The sequence below is a fragment of the Cylas formicarius genome, unplaced genomic scaffold (assembly GCF_029955315.1).
Source record: "Cylas formicarius isolate icCylForm1 unplaced genomic scaffold, icCylForm1.1 PGA_scaffold_2__14_contigs__length_35257938, whole genome shotgun sequence".
In the NCBI taxonomy this organism is placed as follows: domain Eukaryota; kingdom Metazoa; phylum Arthropoda; class Insecta; order Coleoptera; family Brentidae; genus Cylas; species Cylas formicarius.
In genome coordinates, this window is record NW_026844319.1 from 14,589,418 (window position 1) to 14,613,670 (window position 24,253).

The 24,253-nt window shown below is 35.7% G+C and overlaps 2 protein-coding genes across 2 annotated transcripts; one reads left to right on the forward strand and one right to left on the reverse strand.

Moving 5' to 3' along the window:
* Nucleotides 1–748: 748 nt before the first annotated feature.
* Nucleotides 749–9,559, reverse strand: LOC132697985 (uncharacterized). Its single transcript, XM_060663798.1, has 5 exons — nt 9,330–9,559; nt 4,577–4,697; nt 4,276–4,523; nt 4,074–4,226; nt 749–1,094 (listed from the first exon to the last, which is right to left on the reverse strand). Exons 1-5 carry the CDS (start codon nt 9,348–9,350, stop codon nt 918–920), a joined length of 720 nt encoding a protein of 239 aa, XP_060519781.1. The 5' UTR covers nt 9,351–9,559; the 3' UTR covers nt 749–917.
* A 5,615-nt stretch (nt 9,560–15,174) lies between these two features.
* On the forward strand, nt 15,175–24,001 carry LOC132698550 (uncharacterized). Its single transcript, XM_060664695.1, has 4 exons — nt 15,175–15,282; nt 18,431–18,674; nt 18,731–19,679; nt 22,367–24,001. The coding sequence occupies exons 1-4, from the start codon at nt 15,250–15,252 to the stop codon at nt 23,823–23,825; spliced, it is 2,685 nt and encodes an 894-aa protein (XP_060520678.1). The 5' UTR covers nt 15,175–15,249; the 3' UTR covers nt 23,826–24,001.
* Nucleotides 24,002–24,253: the final 252 nt, after the last annotated feature.

Genomic DNA, 24,253 nt, shown 5'->3' on the forward strand with positions numbered 1-24,253 from the left:
GTTTTGTGGGAGATAATTTAATTAAGATCCATTTTTTAAAAGTTTATTTATTATTTTATTATCAGGAAATATTTGTTGTTCTATTAGCTACTATTTTAGAAAAATTCTTTTTTCAGTTTGATTTCAATTAACTTATAATTTATATTTGGTAGTTTTATTTGTTGCTTTTCTTTTTTTTTTCTTTCACCCTGTATATGTTCTCATGTAAGCTTACATAATAATAAATTAGATTTCAATAAATTATTTAGAAATCACCTAAGTATTTTACTTTCTGTGTAGAAACATAATATCGTATATAATATTATGTCTACCAGTTTGCCGTATCACCCTGTATATTAATATTCGTTTTTTCTGAATATTAGTTTCATAAAAAAATATTTAGTTATAATCAAAAAAGCAAAATAAACCTTTTAAATAAAAATATGTTTCCTCACTTTTGTATCATGCAGTTGCCTTTCCAGATAAACTATCACTATCAAAAACATCACCCAAAAAATAAATTCCTTTTTAAATTAAATGGTTTCCTGTTTCAACCCTGTTTTGTACGAGCCGTCCATGTGCAGTAACGAGGGGTTGTTAAAGTTGATTTGTTCATTAATTTTGTACACGTATTTACCAAGCATTGCTTCGAATGGGTTCGGATTTTCTTGATTTATGATGCCGCAGGTATTATTAATACGTTCGACCCGCCTTCCGACAACTCCTAATGGAGACTGGAAGGTTAGAAAATGAAAAAAAAAAGAGAAAATAAGTTGAAATCGTTTTAATTTTACCAAGGGATTCCAAAATTAATTTTCGTAAAAAGTTATGCGTTATAACTTTATAAACTACGTAAAAAATAAATATAAATAATTATCTTTAAACAATGAGTGCGAGCATCAAGAAAAAAACCTGTACATTGCACGCGACGTACAATCTCAATGTTTGTATTTATATTGTTTGCCGCCTTTTTTGCCTCCTTTCTTCGCGTACTTTTCGTGGTGCTCGTGTTTCGATTTTCCTCCCTTTGAACCTTTGTAGCCCTTTTTGCTCGATTTGTTGTGACCGCCCACCTTCTTCGATTTCTTGCCATGAGTTCCTTCGGATTTGAGGTTCTGGAATAAAACCTTGCTAAACCATATGCACTTTTTGTCGGATTTATAGGCGTAGGTGAACTTTGTGAAATTGGATTGCTTGATCCGAATTGTAAATTCGATACTAATAAATGGGGAAGAAACTACAAAGACAAAAATTTTGACTTAATAATGGCAGGTATACTGAAAATATTCCCAAAGATGCAACATTATTTAGAGATTTTATTTCATTTACAGTTACTGATATACCACACATAGAAATAGTGCCAGTTTAGATTTTCAATAAAAGTTTGATTTGTTGCATTTCTAGATTTATTATACCAATTTTTAGTAAAAATAAACGAAGATGAACACAAAAACAGAAATTTTAAATAAATGTGGAAAAAGATTCAGAATCAGCAGAAATAAAGTGATATTTGTTTAGGTATATGTCAACAAAATTCAATAATTTTCACTTGAATTTTTTTGTCAATTTAATAAGATTATTTCTTTTTTAAAACGAGCCGTGGTATCCACTCTAAACTGCTGGGACTACAACAGTTTTATAATTTGTCGTTCTAATAGGTGGATACGTAGAAACCGTGGAGCAAGAAAGATAGATCGTGCGGACTTATGAAAATGATTCATTTAAGTGACGTACCGCCCTTAAAACTGAACCGGCGTTAGAAATAAGTCCAAGAACTATTCGGAAATTATTTCAGTAAAGAAGCGTGCACGTTAGAGAAGCAAGAAAAGTCCATCTATTATCTTCAAAGAACATTAAACATCGTTTCAATTTTGCTTAAGATCATTTAAATTGGAATGGCGAAACGGAAGTTAAAAAATGTCATAATATACTATGGGTCAATGAAACAGAAATGAATTGAACTCGTTCTTATGCCAAAATACACCTCCAAAATTGTTAAACATGGAGAGGGTAATATGAAGTTGTGGGGTGCTTTTTCTTGATATGGTGTAGATCCGATTTACTGGATAAACGAGGTTATGGATCAAAATGTGTATGTTCATATTTTTCAGGACATCATGTTGACCATTGAGGATCACATGTCTTTAATATGGAAGTATCAACAGGTGGTTTTACTTTCGTGACCCTCCCAATCCCAGATCCCAATCCGATTGATTACCTGTGGACATGACTTAAAAATGTAGTTGGCAAGCATAAAAAAAAAATAAGCAAGACGTTTGGAAAATAATTAAAGCAATACCAGTAGAATTTTGTCAAAGATCCAGGTTATAAAACTATATATTAGGTATTTAAATATGTGTGTGTAATTTAATCAGTTTCAAGGCTCTATTTTTGATATCTTTTATATTTCCCAACTATACATTTGTTAAATATAATATAATTTAATTAAATAGTTAAATAGAATATGATAGAAATTTTAGGTTGTTAACTACTATTTGTTATTTATTATTTATTCTTATTAATAATTATTAACAATAATTCTTTTCTTGTATTCTTAATGATTTTCAGAAAAATGTTTCACACCTTTTGATTATTATTATTATCTATGTATTTTTTTTATCTAAGTAAGCATTAACTTTTAGAGATCCTTTTCATAGGAATACTTATAAACAATAAATTTGATTTTACTTACCTGCAATATAGGATTATTTCTCAGAAAATGAGATTTAAAATGAGGTTTTATTACAATACATCTTTTAATCATTTGTGGGTGTGTACTTCAGGATCATTAATTTTAAACGGCCTTACAGTTGGAATCAATGTGTTTGCATAACTCTAAGAAAAAATAATCGTAAGAAAGCAGTGAATCGAAAAGTCTCATTAAATATCGCATATGGCATTTAACGTTGGATGGTCCAAAATTATTTAGTTCGGTAGAGCTGTCTCGAACATCGGAGTAACCAATTTTCCAAAAAAAAAATCTATTTTTGGTTCTCCGTAAAAGTCTAGCAAACCCCTATGTCACAAAACTGGAAAATAGCGGAGAAACTTTTTCTTCTCATAGTAATTTATACAAAAATGACAATGCGAAGAAATTAAAACGTCTTATCAGTTGACTTACAATTGTTTTAAGAATATTGGTGGCATTTGCCACGGTTCTTAATGCTATTTGAGGATTTTCCTCAATTCCAATACTCAATTCCCAATTTCCTGAGATCGACTAAATTACTCAAAGCTAGCTTTTTATGTGTTAAAAAATACTCTCCAAGGGGGTTGTTGTCTTTGTGGAAATTGTCTTTCATCTTCTAGTACACCACAAATGTCAAACTGACAACAAAATAACAATCATATCGATGGGCTTTTTCGCACCATCGTTTTTGTAGTCTTTTTTCATTTAATTCGATACCATTTTATCATTAAAACATTCTATGAAAATTTCAGGCTTTTCGTTGTTTCCATTTTAAACTTAGTTAAGTTGAAAGTCGACGTTATTCTCTGCATTTTGGCACTTGAAACAGGATTTATAAAAGCAGGATCCTCAAATTTATCAGAAGTTAAAGTTTGTATGGTAATGGATTAGTTTAATAAAAATAAACGCTTCACAGTTCTATGAGTATGGTTAACAGAAGCTAAATAAATGAAGGTAATATATAACAAATTCAAGGTCACGCTGTGGGAAGATGGTTTCACATGATTTTTATTAAACTAATTTTAATAATAATCGTGTGAAACTATCTTCCCAAGGTAGAGAAAAAGCAACCGTAAAGCGGAAGGTTTATTTTTATTCGCCGTAATAAGATTGGCATGCCATACAGTACATTTTTGAAAATCATATTCCTCGTAAATGGCCCTTCATAGTGATTTCCATCAAGCTTTTCCGATTTTATAAGAAAAAAGTTAAAAAGAAAGAAAGTTGTTGCAGTTTTTGTTAGCTGTACAGCATGCCAAAAAATTATTAATGCACTAAAGTTTCAAGACTTTCCCTAAACTTGCATTTAGGGCGTGTGTATCCGTTACGAGCTGTTTCTTGCGACATGGTACTTTGCTAACACTAAAAAACATAAAACAAATGTGGTTTCTCTCCGTCACTATACCTTATACGATCCTCCGGAAACCTTGGCAGCCAGTTGAGATCCATGTTTGGCCCCTTTCTGGCCATAGACGTTGTAAGCCCCGCTTTTCTCCCCCTGACTGAAGAAACTGTCGTGCTTCATCAGTTCGTCTTTATGGTACTTCTCCCAGAATCCCTAAAATCGTCCCTCCCGTAAAACCCACTCCAAATTTACCTAACCTTACCTTGTTGACATTTCCCTTTTTCCTATGGGCGCCCTCTTCGTACTTGGCACCGTGTTTAGACCCACCCTTCCCCGAATGGGACGACTTATGTTTGCCCGACGAATGATACTTGTGTTTCTTTCCCCCGACCTCCTTATCCTGGCTTTTATGCAGCTCTTTGAGCTTCTCGCCCGACTTGCCCCGTTCGCTGTCGTGTTTGGATTTCTTCCCGGACTTTTTCACGCCTCCGGACTCCGAGTAGGTACCTCCTGGAAACGATAACTTTAGAGTCGATGCGATAGTGGAAGACGATATACGATACCTTTGACGTGTTTGACCGCGGCCGCTTCTTGAGAATGTCCGCCATCGTCTTTAGAAACGACGACCGTTCCTGTCGCGGCCGCAGTTGTGATCGCGATAACTACAAAATATATCGCGGAAATCTGGAAGAAAACACATGTGGCATTGATCCCAGGCTATCCTTATTCGTAATTTTTTTGGAATAGAAATTTTATGGGCAAATAGAAAAACGTAGTCTATTTTAAAAAATACCAGAAATACATCAATTCTATTCTATCTATTCTATTTATCACCGACAAATAATAAAAATAAATGCAATCAAGAATAAACTAAAATTATTTCTTTCTTGCCATACAACTTGAAAGGATTATAAAATGTACAAATTCCGGACTTCAAGATATGATAAAAAGCATATCTTAAAACACATAATCTAAAAAAACAAATAAAATCAAGCAATCATTAAAATATTTACTCGAATTAAAGGTAAATACCAATACTCATCCTAAAATGTAATATTTAAAACCCATATTTAATAGTAATAATAGTAATAATAAAATATACATACAAAATATGGTAATGGAAGTAAAATGGCAGCCATATTCGTAAAATAGGCAAGAAAGAGCATATTCACTTCAAATTTGATAAAGACACGGTTTTGTCGAAACAATTGTCATGTCAAAATATATAATTTCGTGAAAATCTGAACTTTTAGTTCATATTTATTTTGAAAGATAATATTATTATATAGACACAATGTGAGAAACTAGAATCAAACAGAATATACAACAGAGAAAAATAAATATCGCGGTTACACTGTAGAAATATTCAACTTACTCAGATATGCTTACGAAGTTTTTTCTTAACTAAAAATTTTGTTTAATCTTCTTTAATACCACTATTTACTAGGTTCATAAGCTAAGCGCTCAATCTGAACTTAAAATCTTTCACCCAGGTTGACGCGTTGAAGCAAGTTGAAGCAGTATGAGTTCTCAACCTTTCATTAACTACTTCAAGTGCTTCAAAGTCAAGCTAGGTGCCATTACAGTAAATGCTATGGGTTCTGGACCGAAGGTAAGATTTAAAAAAAAATTAATGCTCTTCTCACTATAGTAACAAATGCTCTGCTGTAGTCGATCAGTATAAGCACCGTTTCCCGTCATAAGGTGAGATAATATGATCTGCTGGTTTGAATAGGGTTGTGGTGCTATTTGACGAAACATCGTATTTTAATGTCACTTTTTGGTTTTAATGATATATTTAAAAAAATAAACAAATCGGATAGCTATTCAGAGAGTCGTTATTATTATAAATGAATGAATCTCATGGGCTAGGGAGAAAATCTCATGCCACTGGATTTTTCGAAGGCAAGAAATAATGACGCCGGTAAGTCAGTCGATAATTTTTCATTAATACCGTTAAGATTTTGGCGCCATGGGTTGAACATAACGAAATTTGAAAAAAAAAGATTAAACTATTTCATTTTTTTGTCTACTAACACCACAAAAGAACCTCAAAATATATTTCGATTTTATTATTATGTTAACAAAATTTGGCCACCATTTACGTCCAAATATGATTAAGCGGCCTTACTAGTTTGTCTATTAACATGACTAACGATGCCCAATTCATTGTTGGCAAGAAACGAGGTACATATATTGATAATGTGATAAATTCAAACCGCGAAAACTACAATTATCCGCTACTAGTTTGTTAATAGTTAAATCAATATAAATTACAAAAGAAAGTGACTCACTAATGTAACTGCTTTATCTTGCAGTACCACAAGAGTTTCTTACCTCGCTTCTTGCTTTTAACCAAATCACTAACCCGCTCGAGAATTCAGTATTTAAAAAGAAGATATATGAAAAGGTCTTACACTCAGTATTCAATAGGTCACAAGTTTCATGACTAAGTTATTCCGCATTTGTAGGGAATAATATCTCCATTTTAACGTATGGTCGTGATTTTCTCTACGCCAGCTACGAAAACTTCCAGTTCATTCTAGGATTTTGCAATACTGAATTATTTCACAGTCACCATGATTGTCAGTATTCAGTAATTAAGATGTCAGTAAGATACACTGCGTAAATAGGATCGAGAGTAAGACAAAATCTCTGTCAAAATTTAACTAAATTGTTTAAAGAATAAGTGTATTTATTTCTGCTCACTCACAATACAAGTAATAGCCTGTTATAAAGAAATGTATAGTTTTTGTTTATATGGTAAAATTTTACAATTTCAACACCCTGGTACTACAATAATGTACTGGAAAAAAATATGAATAACAAAATTTTATTTTGATTTGAAAAATCATTTGCCATTGTAAATAATAAATTCACCTTTTATTTAGTAAATTGGGGATTATTGAACATTAATAACACAAAGAAATATATAGTTTTTGTTTATATGGTAATATTTTACAATTACAACACCCTACTACTATAATAATGTACTGGAAAAAAAGATTAATAAGAACATTTTATTTTGATTTTAAGAATCATTTGGCATGCTAAATAACAAATTAATCTTTTATTTAGAAAATTGGGGATTATTGGATATTAATAACATTGATAGTTTGAAGTTCATTTATTCATACGTTGAAATGAAAAATACATAATGGTAATGTCGCAATAGGGTCAAAAAAATCAGCATTTCCTTTTGACACTGGAACACCCTGTACAAATAGATTACTCACTTAAATTAAAGTATTTATCTTGAATTAAAATTTAACTTAAAGTATTTACCTTAAATTCAAGTAAATTGTTTTTTCCGTGTAACATACACATTTCTAGGGAAGGAACCCTATGAAGTGAAAGGTTTAATTTTGAAAATAAATTGCATGTTATGTACGTGATTTCGTTTTCCCCAGTTTTCATTACCTGAATAGAGATCAAAATATCTAGAAAAAGACGATCGACTTGTCAGTCTCCACCTGTACACGAAGTTGCAGCTTTTCAATAATCTGCAATTCCACAGTTTGTTTTCAATTTTGTTACGCAAAGGGGCTTATCATTCCACCAAAGGCGGTCGCTACAGTTAATCGGATTGGCAAAATTGCTGAAAACCGAGCTTACGCAATATTTCGGGAAACGAAATTGAATCTTTCTTAATTGCCTGGTTGACCAATTGGTTAAACAATTATCGATGCTTTAAAAAAAAAGTGATGAAAATTCCTTGAATGATTTCTAAAGAGTGTAACTTTACAGAGTGTTCTTGCATCAAAAACGTAGCTATTAACATTAGACTAGATTTAACGAGGAAATCAGACAGCAGATCCATTCACATATTCATGGTGAAATACGATCAGATTTTGTGAAACGTCTGCGAGTTTTTATAGAAGAAAACAATTTACACTTTGTCAACCCATTTCACGGAACTGACCTGCATTAATTTTACTTTTTGTTAATAAAAACTTCACAAAAATTATTTGAAACTTTGTTGCTTTGATGTTTAACATTTTTGACTTAATTTTGGCGATTTTGTCATGCTTTAAAATGGTTTTGGAGATCAAATTTGTTCCAAATTGAATGGTGATTTGAAAAGCAACCTGAGATGAACTCCAAACACTATGTCGTTTTAATTGTATAATGTCAGCAACCCGATTTTCTTTTAATGTAATGAGACGTTGATGAGAAACGTTGACTGGGCATAAACTCATATAGTTTCTATATAAATTTAGTCATTTTTCTCCATTAATTGTGAATTACCTTGGTTTATTTGTTTTGGTGTTTGGAGTGTCAACCAAAAGCATAGTTTTTTTGTATGTTATGTGATCAATTAATATATTAGTAGTTTCTTCTAGTCGATATGCTCCATAATCAACAAAACGTGCTCATATGCTCATAAGAAAGTATTCAGCTTGTGCTTCTACTAAGAATTTCTTGATATTCATTTTATCCAATACCCATCTATAACGTGCGGATTATTTTCTTCACCAACGTTGTTAATTTAAAATATTTGCTTATGTGGATATGTTCAACATATTAGCGTTCCTGATTTTTCTGATAAATATGCCAAAATGTTGATTACTTGTTTCTTTAAGCACTATTTTTCAAAAAATTTGGTTTATTTATTCGTATCGTGCCTGGTAGGAAACTAGTGCTTATTTTCGAAATAGATGCCATTAATTTCGAAGCACCCTGTACTTTTTGGAGCAAATGCGGAACGACTACCGATTCTGTGTAAATAGCGATTGAAAGATACGCATGAGTAGTACACCATTAGGTACAATTATTATGCGTGACGTATAAAATAAATGTTTCGATCTAACTTTTATACCGTCCTTGACTCAAACGTTTTGCAATGTACGATATCGGTAAACGTAGAGTGTCGAAGTAAGTTTCGCAGGCCACAAAAAAATTGACAATGTCATTCGTCGAAAAATCGACAAAAAATGACCGACGAAAACGATCTTTAAATATTTTTATTTCGACACGCTACGAAGGTTCGTGTTCTTAGGAGGAAGTCTCGTCGCATCCGAAACCTGTTTGGACTACACCGCTGCTTTATTTTTGACCCTTCCGTGTGCGCGCATACGATGGGCTCGAATAAAAATCAAAATACGAAGTTTCCGTCGATAATTGAATTCGTCTGTCGATGTTATTAGTTGCAACTTTATCTACTTTCCGGATGATCCAAAATTCGATAATTAACTAAACGTCGTATTTTGGGAAGTCGTCCCAAACATTATCATAACAATATTTATATTCAACGGAGGTACACCTCTTCTTCTCTCAAAACCGTAATTTATGTGCGCGTATCGGACAAAAACTTACCAGGAGCAGCAGTACTTTCATCTCGTACGATTTCGCGGTTAACACGTAGTACCGGACACTGAATGGTTTTCTATTCTTTCGGACGTAAACATTCGACCGACAAAGACGGGCGAGTAACAGGTAGAAGATAGAACTAGTCCTTTTCGGGATTTTTCAAGAGGTTAACGCACACAGAAACGCGAGACAGCTGGAAGGGAGCCAGCCTCACCGAACCGTACCAGAAAAAATCATAACAGACGGCCGTCAGTGTCAAACGTCAGTAGTAGTAGAGTAGGCAGGTACCGCCTCTTGCTTATATTGATGCGACGCTCTCGCGAGTTGTCCTGAAAAATACTCAAAGTTGATGCGTAGTAAATGTGGTTTAGCATTTTAAACGAAAATAAAGTTTACTTCATTTACTTAGTAAAAAGTACAAAAAAAATATCTAATAACTCTCGGAATGGGCCAAATCAAACCAAAATATCAATTTGTTTCTCTACCTACGCTTCAACCTTTTTTTTACGTCATTCTTCACTATGATGGATATATATAGGAATCATTATACTTCTAAAATTTAAAACATAAAAAAAATGGCATTAAAAAAAAGAATAAGACCTAGCCGCCTTCAACAACCAATATGGCCGATGGCAATTCGACAAGTGTCATTTTAGATTTGTGACGCATTATTTTCTCAAAATATGGCCAAATCTTCAATCAATTTTTACAAACAATAAAACAGTATGTTCTGCCTGTTCAGCCCAACTATCAGAGATTTATTGTTTTATAATTACATATTCGGCGCATAGTAAAAAGTTTTCCAGCACTACCTATATATTAATAGACTATAATAGTTAAAAGTTGATTCTCGTAGGATCCTTGAAAAGGTTACACGATATACTATGAGATACAGTATAAGTATTGTCGCCTCAGAGCGAAGAAAATCAAGTTTAGCAGCCAACTTAGTCACAAGTTCCATATGGCCAGAGCGGAGCAAATGCTTAATAAATGAGAGACTAACCTAAAAGTATATCAGTTCAAAAATAATTTACAAACTTTTCTCTTGGCAGCTTTAGTTATAGGTTTTTTTTCACCCTAGTGGGTACTTTGAATGTTTAATAGTTTTACCTGAAAATTTACGCCTCTTTACCACTGAAAAAATGGTAATAGAGTAACTAGAACTGGACAGTTTTAGCTGATAGATCTCCGACAAAACTCAGAAACAGGACTAGAATATATGTGTGTACAATTAGTACCATCTTAAACAGTTATTAATTGAGTTAGAACCGTATTGTCTTAATGACAAGTTCAATATGTAATTTCACTTTGCTAAATTTTAAATTAATGTTATTATTATAAATCTATTTTGTTTTCTATCGTTTGTTTTGGGAATATTTTAGGTATCGTATCTTGATGTCTGCCAATTCTGACAGACACGTGACACATCAATCAGTGAACGTATTCGTGCTGTTTATCAAAAATATATGTAACACGTCGATAAGCGTTTATCAAACTTATTGCAGAATACGTTTGATGTAACACTTAAAGTAGTATTGTTTTACACAGAAATTAATAGTAGTTTTCTGCGATGAAATAGCATCACCAAAAGTACTAACAACCAAATAATAGAATATTATTCAGTTTCAATTGGGATACTTTCGAATTTGCTGTTGTCGTCTTTTTTATTTTTTGGCGATGGTTTATTGTATGTTGCAACAAGAAATTTGTTGAAATATGTGGTTTGGCCCCGTGTCGCATCAAATATTCCTAGTGCTACAGTGAGATATGATTTCTGTCCAGGAGTTCCATTAATTACTTTTGTATTTTCGACTTCGCAACACATGCAATAAACATGCGCTAACGTGTAACTGGAGATTTATCATAAAATCATAGGAAATGCTCAGTTTTCAAGGTTTGTGCATTAAATATTGAAAAAAATGGCATGATGCTAATTTTCTAGAACTAAGTTTATTGTGTATCAAATGAAAACAACACAAGCGCACCAAAGCTATTTAAAATTTTAAACAAATTCATTAAATAATAATAATCATGGCGATCACTAAGAGGTACACGTTGACTTTTTCCAGAGGCTATTAACGTGACAATTGTACCCAGGAGACCAAACTGCTGATGCATGCTCTAACTTTGACCTGACGGATGAGTTATATAATATTTTTATTACTTCTCTATTGTTAAAGTGTAACATCCGTAACATCCGATAACTTCATAGCTTTTTGAAGCATCTGCCGATACCATATTAACATGACGATCAAAGGATAATTTCTAGTGGAATATTACTCCCAAGTCACGAAATGTTAGAACGGGAAAGAGTTATAAAAAAAATGATAGTCTTATTTAGAAGTTACACCGGTGGTAAAAGATACTGTATTACGCTTGGCTGTGTTAAGCTGCAAGTTATTATTTAGAAACCATTTGTTAACTATATATAATTATTTTCTTTTTTTTATTAAATTACGATGAAAACTCTCAACAAAATAACTCAAAAAATATTCAACATAGTGTAAAAAAGCCTTTTTTTTTTAAATTATCATTATGTTACCTTGGAAATTAAGAAATTCCGGAACTACGCTCTGTGTACAATTGCTAACATTTTGGTCTTTAAAATAGATTGTTTCAATAGTTTATTTTCATAATTTGGAATTCAAAAATCACAGATCCATTAATTATTTAATTTATATAATTAGGATAGTCAGTGTTATTGAAGCAAAATCTTTCAATTTCATAAACTTACTTCTTCAGATTCAAAGCTGAAACACGATATAAATGGTTGACAAAAAAACGATACTGAACCAATTAAGTTCGGCTCGAATTGGCCGTTACAGATTTCCCATAGACACTTTCACCGTAAATGTACCGGCGATTTTCATAGATGCACAAAAAAGTGTTTAATCAACATTTCTGATAGGTGCAATTACGCTGGATTTGTGTTTTGTTGAAATTCTTTAACAACAAAAAGTCTAGATTGAGATACGATTATAATTAGGTGATAGTTTAATCGGTAATGATAGATAATAATTTTAATTTACACGCTGCTATTGAAAATTTGAATGGGTAATAGGGTTGACAGATTTTAAAATTTGATAAGCGGGAGCTGAGGTTAATGTTGCTTAGGCGAAATTAAATAGCGGCGCAGACAATTTTTGTTGGTGTGCCACGCACTAATTATTCCACGTTTGGCATAAAAAGCATAAAAATTTCATAATCATATAGCAACATAACTTTTAATAAACCAAAAACGAAAGAAATGTTATTTTAAAAAAGTCAGAAGAAGATAGAAAAGTCAGAAAAAAGTCAGAAGAACAAAGAAAATAAATTACTTACCACACTAATTTAAGGAAACACCCGCTTCTATAAATACGTCAGAACATGTTTCGGTTACTCAAGTGTTAATCTTCAGCTAATGCCTAAAATGTGGGGAACTAGACAATGGACAATAGATTCTCTAAAGCATGTAAAGTACTACATTTAGTACCCTCATAGCAACAATTTTTGATGTTAAAATACTTAAATAATATAAAAAAAAGAAATATTTGTGAAGCACTTACACCCAGAGAAAGAGCAAATTGCAGACAAGTATATTTATAATAAGTAAGAGTAATAGATTATACTCCATATACTTAGTATTACAGCAAAGTTACCAACAACAGGCAATTAATATTCATTCTAAAAAATCCCATACGAAAAGCAAGGAAAGAAAAAAAAACAGAAGCAAGGCAAGAAGTGCAATGAAATGATTATTTTTTTCGAAGTGGGGCACATTTAAGGAAAATATGATGAACCGATTGTTTTTGGTATTCTGGTTACATACGCTACAAATTTCATTGAGACTCACAAAGTTCGATACTCCATCAAAAATTGGTTTAAGGTGCTTGGCATTAACAGTACGTAGCTGACAAATACCCTTAATGTACTACTCAACGCACTACTTTTGTTTCTTGTTTGATAATCACTTGTAAGCGTTGTTAATTGTGCGTTGAACTCTGCCTTACGGAATAGAACTTCTGTCTGTTTTACCCAATTTGTGGAAATTTGTGAACAACTGTGTTTGGAGTGTTGATGGCTAGCAAAAAAAGTTTTTTAAAAATGTTCGCTTGAACGCGTTTGTCTAAATAACTGATTCTCCAAACAGGAGAGTTGTAGAGTAGAACGTCTTTTATTGTATTGTATTTTATCTTCAGCCATATCATTGAAAAAATTCGAGCAGCTAAATGAAATAGCCAAGTAAATACATTTTTTCTGATTTCGATTTCTTCGTTGTTGAACGGAAAGTAATTTTTTTGTTTGACTTCGGCATTTTTCCCAGGTCTGAAAATTATTATTTTCTCTTTCAAATTTACAGATAGAAGAACTCAAAGTGTGACAAAAATACAGAAAATAAAAATGGAGAAATCACGTTTTACCCTGAAGAAGTCCCCGCGATAAAGGAAAGTCCTTTACCTTAAACAAAAAACATATCTATACAAAACCACTATACAAAAAGTTTAGATATTTGGTATTACCATATGTTCAAAATTTTAAAAGTAGGTTTAAATTAACGTATTTGTTATTTGTAGAAACGTTTAGTAAAAAAGATAGAGCCTCCCGCATAAATCAGAACCGTTGACAACACTTATTGGAAAACGTCGAAATTTCATTTTTCCTGCGCATCCACCGTAAAATAGATTATCACATTTTCTATTTAGTTAATGATTAATGACAATTTTTGGTTGGTAGGTTGGTTAAACCCATATAGACTCTACCTATGTTGGTAATATAGGACCTTACGAAGCAAATATAAAAAAAAGAGAACGTCCATTCAACATGCGCACACGCGTGATTTAAAACCCGTTTTTAAGCAATGAACATGCAACATTCAACAATCAACATGGCCGCTGACACATCGCCAATAAGTTTGGATGCGCCATTGTTATAGGAGTATTTTCTCAAAATAGTTAGTGAGTGAAATATGTCTCTACTAAAATATCATAGCCACTTGAGGCGCACCAATTTACCTATATTATCTAAAAGCTATACGGTTAAACAATATGTCCACCAAATAACATGCTCTACTATGGTAAAAATTGATGCGCCGTGGGTGGCACGCAATGATTTTCCGCTCACCTACCAACCCGCACTTTGAACGGTTTTCGTTTTAAACACACTATTTCCACACACTCAACTCGTTTTTCCCAGAATCTTTAACGAGATGTAATCATATTTTGAGAAAATATAGCCTTAGAAAAAAACTCATAGACGTTCTGTCAGCGGCCATGTTGGTCGGTTGTTTTATTCATAGGTGCTTCGTAAGTTTCTGTATTATCGCCTGTATAATCAGGCCCTCCATATCTCTGGTAGCTGGATGGGATAAACCTATTGGTTTATACATTATTCACTTGCTTTGGAGGTAAACGGTCAATTGTCAATTGAATCAAAAATCGAAGCATCTGAGAAAAGTGTATTACGCGGTTCTTTCAAAATAGAATCCAAGACAGTTAAAGCGTTAAAATTCCACTTGATTCTGTTTTGGGTTGTTTGTCGCGTTGCTTGAGGGGATGTGTAAGCAATTTATTTCCCCCCGGAATAGACAAACCTTCGTCGTAAGGTTATCGAACCCGTAGTTACATCAAAACAGACGAGGTTTGGACACAAACCGACAAAAACGGCGGGTGCAATGCAACAGATCCGTTATCTAACGATTATGGATGCTTTCGACAGCTCCTTCAGCGCCTTTTCACGGTTGGATTCTTTATTCAAACCGACTTTTCGCATGATTGGAGCGGCGGGTTTAAGAAATAAGCCGTTTTAATGCGGATTTAAGCGGTACGCTTTCGCGTTATGTGGTTTGACTCGGGAGTTAGTAACCGTCCCGGTGGCGGGAAAGCTATATATTGCAGCCGGATGCTCGCTCGTTGCAATTTTTCTGCGTTTACTAGTGAACAGCAAGATGCTTCCGCCCAGAGGGAGCATAATTTTGGAGGTTAGTGATCCGTTAACGAGCGGTTAAATCACAAGTCACGTTCCATGATTTGATTGGTCGCGTATTATTGATGTTGTCCTTCGCCCGACCGTGAATGAGGTTATGTTTCATTTCTGAAAGCATTTTATAAAGTTTTTAATTCGCAATTTTGTGTTATGTGTCTGGTTTGTGATAATTGGTATTCTATTCAGTCTAATTTAAAGAAAAATACAAAAAAGTGCATAATCTGAAGCTCAAGATTGTTTGTTAAAGGTAAGCACACTACCCACACTAAAAATATTTTACTAAAACATCGGGCTGCTCAATCCAATAATTTCGTTATCGCTTTTGATGAAGATAATAAAAACAGATTATTAGTCAGTACTCTAACTCTTCAAAAAGGAAACCGGAGAAATGTATTGTGTAGATCATGTAGCTATTAGATAATATCATAGCAGGGCCACGCTATGATATTTTAGTAGAGATTGGAATTATCTTCCACGCATGCATCTACATCTCACCAACTAACCTGCACTTTGAGCCATTTTTTTTATAAGCAGCGTTTTTCGCAATCACCTAACTTTTTTTTGCCTAATTTAATGGAATCTGGAAATATTTTGGAAAATACTATCTTAAACATGACGCACATACCGCGCAGCCGCATGTCGAATGCACCTGCTCAAATTTTTTTTCATAATTACTATGTGGTGTAGATCGACTTCTAAATCAAAGCTGTTGTTTTTAATGTGTTTTAATAATTTTCGGTTAGAAACTTCATGTTGTGGTTATGTTTTGCTCCAAAGAATATTAAATTGCCATCTTCGATGAAATAGGAATCAATGAGAAAAATTGAAAATTATTAGAGAAGAATAGCGTTGGTAAATTTAAGCCTTGAAAAGTCAGTTTTTCTACTCAAATATTTCGCACAATAAACAAGTTAGCAATTACATCATATTGAAGTAATTTTAAAAATTCAAAGTCATTATAATATAATTGAGTAAGCAGTCCAACTTATTCTTTTCTTCCAATACAACTTAATAAACCGGCACATAAAAAAAAAACAGAAAAAACCCCGATTTCTTTCCATCCAACCGCTATTGAAGTTGTAGAAATAAAGTTTTTAAAAATAATTTTAAGCAAATATATGTTTTCTCTAATTCTTCGTTAAATATAGTTACTTACAGTAAGTTTTTTTACAAGATTTTTATTATGAAATAAATAGTGTTAATAGTCCAGTATTGTCTTGGTATCAGTATTTATAGTAACAAAGAATAATAAAAAAAAAAGATATTTGTAAATACAAAAAAAAATTCTTTCAGTTAATAGAAACATCCAGGTATCCACCAGTCTCCACTCTACGACCAATTAAATCATGGAATTCACTTTTCTGTTGCTGACGATTGGTATCGCGAGTTCTTGCGATTATGGGCCGTTGAATACGATACACGTGAAAATCAGTATCCATTTGCATTTGAAAGGAACGTATTTTACGTAGGGATGTTGAAGTATAAGGCCGGTCATCATCTGGATGCAAAACATGTCCAGTAGAAGATACATTATTTGTGTATTAAGGACAAAAAATCATTCAAAAGGTGACTGGTCTAAGCTTACCAGTCGGTAAAAGTTGTCAATGATAATTGCACAAGTAGACCACCCACCAGACCAGCCATTTTAAGTGTGGTCATCAAATCCAGCTGCATAGTGTTGCCAAATTACTATATTTATTCGATATAACCAGGAGATTATACAAAAAGCAAACATGTGGTTATACAAAACTGCCATTTCCATGTTTCGTAACATACTCCAAATCATCTCAATTGTTGGCGCTTTAAAATTATCATGAATATGAAACAACACTTATGACAGTGTATAAAAAGTATAGGAGAATGTCAGAAGGAGTTCTACGGTGAGAGATAAACCAAAATGAAAGTCTTATAGTTAATACAACAAATAAATTTAAAAAAAATCCGTGAATTCTCAACACAAAAAACAAAAAATAAACTTAACTGAAGGACTACAAAAAGTCATACCATATCGTTGAGCAACACCGCAACGAAATTATGTTGACAGATTTATGTCTAGTTCCTCACACAAATTCGTAAAGACACGTGACAAAAAGCATCCCAGGGGTACCAAATTGAAGCTGAAGCTTCATTTTGACCCTCATCCACATATTTTCGATATTCCGCATGTGTATTGATCTATCTTCTGGATCAACAAAAGTATATTATTAAAAAAAAGGATTAAAGGATTAAAAATAATGACATATAGGTAAGCAAGCTAAAATTCATATATATAAATGTAACTAAAAAGCCAATCTCCTTATTTCGGCTGATAATGTCTACTCGGTCTGGTTTCGTGTCTTCACTAGAAAACATCTCCCAGATCCTCCTTCAGTACCTCCAGAAACCCCAATGGCCTGGCATCTACGGGCCTCGACGATAATTATGACAGAAAAATTTGAATTCAACTATTTCAACTTTTGATGTACCATCATTATTGAGATCTTCAAATAACAAATAAGTTTTGTTCAATATTCCTGCATGCTGTACGCTTCCGACGAAAACAGAATCCTTGCTGATGCTCTGTTCCCTCATTCATAGCATTTCCAGGTTCACTTGTCCTTTTCATCGGACCTCTTTATTAAAGATATCATTGCTGTAGGCACACTGTCTTAAGCAGACACTTACTCGCCGGCAATTAAATTGTTAGAAGGGGCTTCATCACCAAAACTAATCAAATGACTGACCAAAAATATGCACAAGTTGCTATTTACAATTTTAGTTAAAAAAAATCCCAGAATCCATAGAAATCTCTAAACAACCAAACCATCTTAACGGCGACCTTTCACCATCATGGGAATCAGTCATTCGTAAATAGCATTACAGTACACTGTGGAAGTTCCTTTGAAAAATAAGTTGGGAACAGAATGAATGGAAGGAAGGAACCCGATCTAAGAAATAATACTTGAATATTTGGCAACAAGGGACGAAAAATGTCATAAAAGTGTCATAAAGCAGGTTTTGCCAATTAACAATTTTGGCATCTATGATCCCATGTCCCAAATACGTAAACTGTACTACTCTTCAGCCCTTTTTCATTGGGAGAGTTTGTTTTCTTATCTGCCTTGTTCGAAACCCGCGGCGTATCATCGCGAGTACAATTCCAGGTGATATGTTTAATATTATGCGCCGGTCAAACGCGCTCCCAGAGTTACGATTACTCAGCCGAAGACGGTGAGGGCGAATATTACTCGGAACATTCGGACGATGGTCACGAACACCCGGACTACTCGAAATACTTCGCTGAAGGCGCCGCCTCCTCGCCGGTGGCCGCCAAGGGCGCGAACGCCGACTACAACGCGGGATTCGTTAACCCCGCAGAGTTCGAGTCGTTCTTCTCTTCACCGATAGGTTCGCACCACCTCCGATCTCGCCCCGTCTCTATTTATTTTCCTTGGTCGTTTCAGCTTTCGGGGAATCGGAGAGAAAGGAAGTCCAAGCTCCCCAGATCACGTTGGAATTGCTCAAACCTCAGGCGCAGAAAGCCGACCCGTTCGAAGCTCTGAGGCAGAGCTTCTCGCCGCACCAAGAGGCCACCAATCAGAACTCGTTGAAAACGGACTACTTCGAGGCGGCTCAAAAGAAGCAACAGCTGAAGGCCGACGATGATGAAATACAGCCGGGGCCGCATTACGTGTCTCATCAGCTGCCGGTACCCGCGTTGTTCAACGACGGGCAAAGGGCGTCCAGTAAGGACGACGTGGAGACCATTCGGCCTCCGGTCAAGAAACCCAAAGTTAAGGTGGACAAAGCGAAACCGGGATTCGACGGTTTCAAGGACGCGTACGACGCGTTCGACGTGCTGCGCAAAACCGAAGACCAGATCGACCAGACCAAACCGCAGACCTTCTACAACAGCAAAAACGTAGACTACAATACCGGCAAATCGAGTTCGAGCGTGTCGCAGTATCCGGCTGCATCGGGCATTTCGGCCAATCTGCAGGGTGTACCGACCACAACCCTCAGGCCGTACGACAAGTACAGTTTCCAGCCGGGTTCCGCTGATTTTAAAGCTCTTCAGAGCAAATATTTGGAAGCGTTGGCCAGTCCATCTACCCCGATAAAGCCGATATTCGAAAAAAAGGAAAACGCCAACGATGATGAGCTGGTGTTACCGTCGGAGAGTATCGCGGAGAGTCTGAAAGACAAGAACTGCCGGAAGATCTCGGGTCCCGACTCTGCCAGCGGCATGAACTGTTTCGTTTGCGAGGACGCCAGCAACAACGCCAAGTATACTCAGTGCAGCTATAGTAGCGACGAGGAGCCTGTCAATGAGTATTCCGGATCCAGTCACAGGTATTCCGCGCCTGCTGTACCGACAGAATCCTCGTACAGGTACAAAAGGAGCCCCAGGAGGTACGTACAGGGTTTACGATAGGGTGTTATTGAAATGTCGTCATATAATTTAATGCATGATCTATCTGTTCTATTACTAAGCAACAAGTTTAAATACTATTAGCTTAACCGATCCAAATTACAAGAAAAAGTGAGTCACTAGCGCTACTCCCTTTCGTTTCAGCACTGCAAAAATACCATCTCGCTGAAACAGAATTTATTTTCGAGAAAGGATATGTTAATAAGTACTACACAATATTCAACCAGGCAGAGTTTCCTTACTTAAAGTATATTTCGGAAAAGTGTCTAATTAAGTATGCAAAGGGACTACAGACTGACTAATCAAATACTTAAGTCACTTTCATTTATTGGCGTTGATTTCATTGCAGAATACTTCTTTTTACCGATACAATCAATCAATGTACGGGTAGCATACTCATAAGAAGGAAAGAATTTTATTTTAGCGTATAATGTACATTGTATTAGTTACCGTTATTTTATCTTGTCCTTCTTCAAAAACAGAAATTAAATTAAAAAAATTATAATACTCCTCAAATGGATCAAACAGTAGCTAATAATGTGATGTAGTGCCTTGCTCCAAATAGTTTAAATTCCTCTCAGTTAGAGTATGTTTTCCTACTATATCTTTCATAATTTTATTGAGCAAAGCTTAACTACGCCTAAGAAATTCATAACATCGAATCACATTCTCAGTTTAACGTTTCGTCGTGATTTTATTTACACCAGTCCATTCTAGGTCGGACTGCGTTACTTACATTATACTGTACGAAATGTCGATTAGAATAGTCGATAATCCCAAATAAATTCTGGTTAATTCAAAAACACTTTTCTTGTGTCTCTACTGACAAATTCTTTCAGAATTTATACCTTGTTGTCAGGAGTGATTTAACAAGCGGGCAACTAAAAGGTTATATCATAAAGCTCATATAAATTGCAACGATAAAACAATAGAAAGACGAGTGTGGCGAATGAAAGTAATGTAATAGCAGCGTTCCTACAGGCAGTTTATTAGAATAATAAATATAATAGTTATAAATGATTATAATTATTGAGATAAGCAGATAATAGAGATATTAATTATACTAAGATCAAGTGAATAAACACTTAATATAGAGAATATGAAAATAAATAAATTGAAATAAATTCTATTTTAGTCAGATAAACTATAGTCGTTCGAGTCCAAGGAGCTTTACAGTATTTTCTAGTATATTATCATCATATGTTCGACTCATTTACTCCATTCTTCACAATCCCCTTGTCAGTATTCTCTCTTGCATGAATGTTTCGACTTCCGTCATTTTAAAAGTCGTGTTGTGCTTTACAATAAACTTACAACCTCCAGTAGCTCCTTTTTCCGCATATCTTTCTGAAAATGCTTCTAATTCTAAGTAACGATCGCATTTTTTCTAAGAAAACTGGGCTGAAGGGGAATCAGCATTGGTGTCAAAATAGCCTCCAGTCTATTTTCATTGCCACCACCGACAAATTAATTTTTTCCTATCAATGTAATTAATTTCTTTCTTTTTCCCGAGGTTGCTTCTATTCTATTATTGCAGGAAAGCTTACCTCGCGCTTTGTACATTTTGATCCCGCAAGGTTTTACCTACGGTATATCTTTAATTTACCCAAGTTTTGTCCAGAGAATAGATATTCTAGATCTGTCCGTCGAAACTATCTAACTGCTCTCAAATATCGTCGTGGCCACTTAGTCCTTTTTCTGATTTTCTACGTTTATTCATTCCTTCAAAGTTTTTCACCATTTTTTTCATCAATATAATCATCCGTTTTCATTTTAGATATCATTTTGTCATTTTTTTAAGTATGTGCTTTTCGATGACCTGATGTGGTTATGTTTAGCTTCGCGCACGAGTCCAACTCCAGTCATATTCGAATATATTGAGTTTTGGTGGAGAAAAGTTTTGAGCACACCGAGGATAGTATTCTTTTCATTTTAAAATTCAAATTAAGTCATTTTTAAAAACCAACTTTGCCAACAACTGCAGGAAAGTAACTATTAATTATACTGTAAGCCACAAGTAGGTCGCACAGGTAGGTCAACTACCTTACCTTCTACCTGTGACTCTCGTGACCTTTCACCATCATCATGGGTACAAATTACGCCTGAAATATGGCTAACTAAGTCCAATAATAATTTAGTCTCTCGCATTAAGAAACAGAGTATCTTGGTATTAACAACTATTTAGTTAAATTTTCATTTTTAAATACATTTCATTTTTTTTGTTGCGTCTAGATTTGTCGTTCTTGTTATTTAGTATATATAAAATATCACTCATGATTTGTTAGACTGTTTATGGTGTGAAAGTTTGAAATTATGAACGTATTTAAGTGATATTTAGACCGATACAGGCAATCTAATAACCATATAAGATTTTTGCTCCTTGTTACTAATTAAATGAAATCGGTGCAGTTTAGAAACGAAATATAATCCGAAGCCTATGAACATCACACATACACGGTATTGTCGGTTAGTATTCTGCTATAACCATGTATCACATCCCAGAAAATAAGCTAAATAGTATTTGCAGGTTATTTATTGAAATCTAGCAATTGTCAGTCTGTCAGTGAGATGTTTATCAAACATCGGGTTTCGGTCTACATTCGCATATTATATTAAAGGAAGTGTATCATGGCCTTTGTCATAAGAACTTACGTCAAATATCGAACAGGTACTACGACAAGGATCCGTACACGCTCGTCCGGGACAGGTCCAGGAGATTGTTTGACGAATTCGACAAGGAACAACAGGCGGCCGAGACCGAACGTCAAAAGGATTTCACGTACGTCCCTTTCACCGAGGAGGAAGCCGAGAGTTTCGCCAGCGAGCAGCAAAGCGAGGCGTTAAAGGGGGCCGACTGCCAGAAAGTAGACAGGGAAGGAATGACCTGCACGGTGTGTAAAAACGAGAAAACGGGCGGCAACTTCGAGCAGTGCTCGTACACTTCCGCACCGAAGGAGCACAAGTACGCGTACGTCGCGGAGAAGAAATACGACAGCGACGACGACGCTCCCGAAGAAAGCAAAAAGACGATCAAGGAGCTCAAAGGAGAGGCCAAGGTTCAGAACGCCGAGCCTTCGGTGCCAGTAGCGGCCGTCGAGCAGTACCAAGGCGTGACCAAAAGCAAAATCGTCAAGGACGCCGTGGCTGCCAGTACCAACGCCGGTGCGTCCGAGGAAGGTGACGAGGAATCCGAAGCGGAATCGGACGACGAGACGGAGAACGACGAGGAGAAGAAGGAGAAAGCTTCGTCGGACGACGCGTCGTACTACAGCTTCCCGGACTACAGCTTCCTGAAGGACAAGGAGGACAAAAAGTTGGTGGACGAGACGAACTATGACGTTCCGGAACACTTTGCGGCTAGCGTGCAGAAGAAGAAGACGGCGGAAGAGAAGCCCGAGGAGGAGGACGATTTTGACGAGTACCATTACAGGATTTTCCCCGAGTACCTGAAGGAGGAATCGAAAAACGAGGAGCAAAGCGCGGCGGCGCCCGAAAAGAAGGACGTCGAGGAGGTGCTCGCGGAGTTCGCGAAGAAAGACCGGTCCAACTGCAAAAAAGCGGAGAAGAACGGCATGACTTGCTTCCTCTGCGTGGACCAAAACAAAGTGCAACACGAGGAGTGCATGTACGTGCAGGAATCGAGGCCTAAGGCGACACACGTCGCCTACCACGAGCTCCAGCGTCTCAAAGACCCGAAAACGGAAGAGCCGGCCGAAAGTAAAGCCGAGCCGGTGACCCAGTCACCGGAAGAGGTAGCGGCGGAGTCCAAAAGGAAGAAGTTCTTCAAGAAGGTGTCGACGCCGTTGCCCCTGCTGAAATCGGAGGAGTTGGTGGCTGCCGCATCCGACGTGGAAGAAGCGTACGTCGCTTTCGCGAAACCCGACGAGAAGAGGAAGAAAGACTCGGCGTCGGAAGCGAGCGACCAGGAGCCAGAGAGGTTAAAGGAGGACGAGATCGAGAAGTCGATGCCGAAGGAGAAGGAGGAGGAGGTGGCGGAAAACGAGGGTGCTTTTAGCGAGGAGACGAAGCCGGTATACAGCGAGCTGTACGGTACGACCTTGCCCAAGTACATGGTGGAGAAGACCGAATTCGAGAAAGACTTTGACGCGGCAGCAGGGTTCGCCTGATCGCAACGGGACACGTTCAAATTATCATTAATTAATTTTAAAAACGCCCGCGGGGCCGGCGCTGCGGTGGGGACTCGGTAAACCGCGTTCGGAATTATTTACCTGTAATATAATTTGTTGTTTCGTTACCTGTTTTTTTTTTCGTTGTTGTTGTTGTTTTGTTGAAAATAAAAGAGACTCCGTAAATTGGCGTTTCGCTTCGCGGCCGATCGGTTCGACACGGCAGGGAATGACAAATATTGGTTTTGCGGCGGATTTAGAAACTTGGGTAACGGTTTCGGCGAAAATGTGGTAAAAGTCGTTTTTTGTTCTCGCCCAGTAGAAAGGAATTCGTCGCAACGTTTCAAATTAATACGTTTTTGCGCGGTCGCCGCCGTAACGAGTTTTAAATATGTAAGTCCGCTGCAATAAGTGCTGTGAATTTCGAA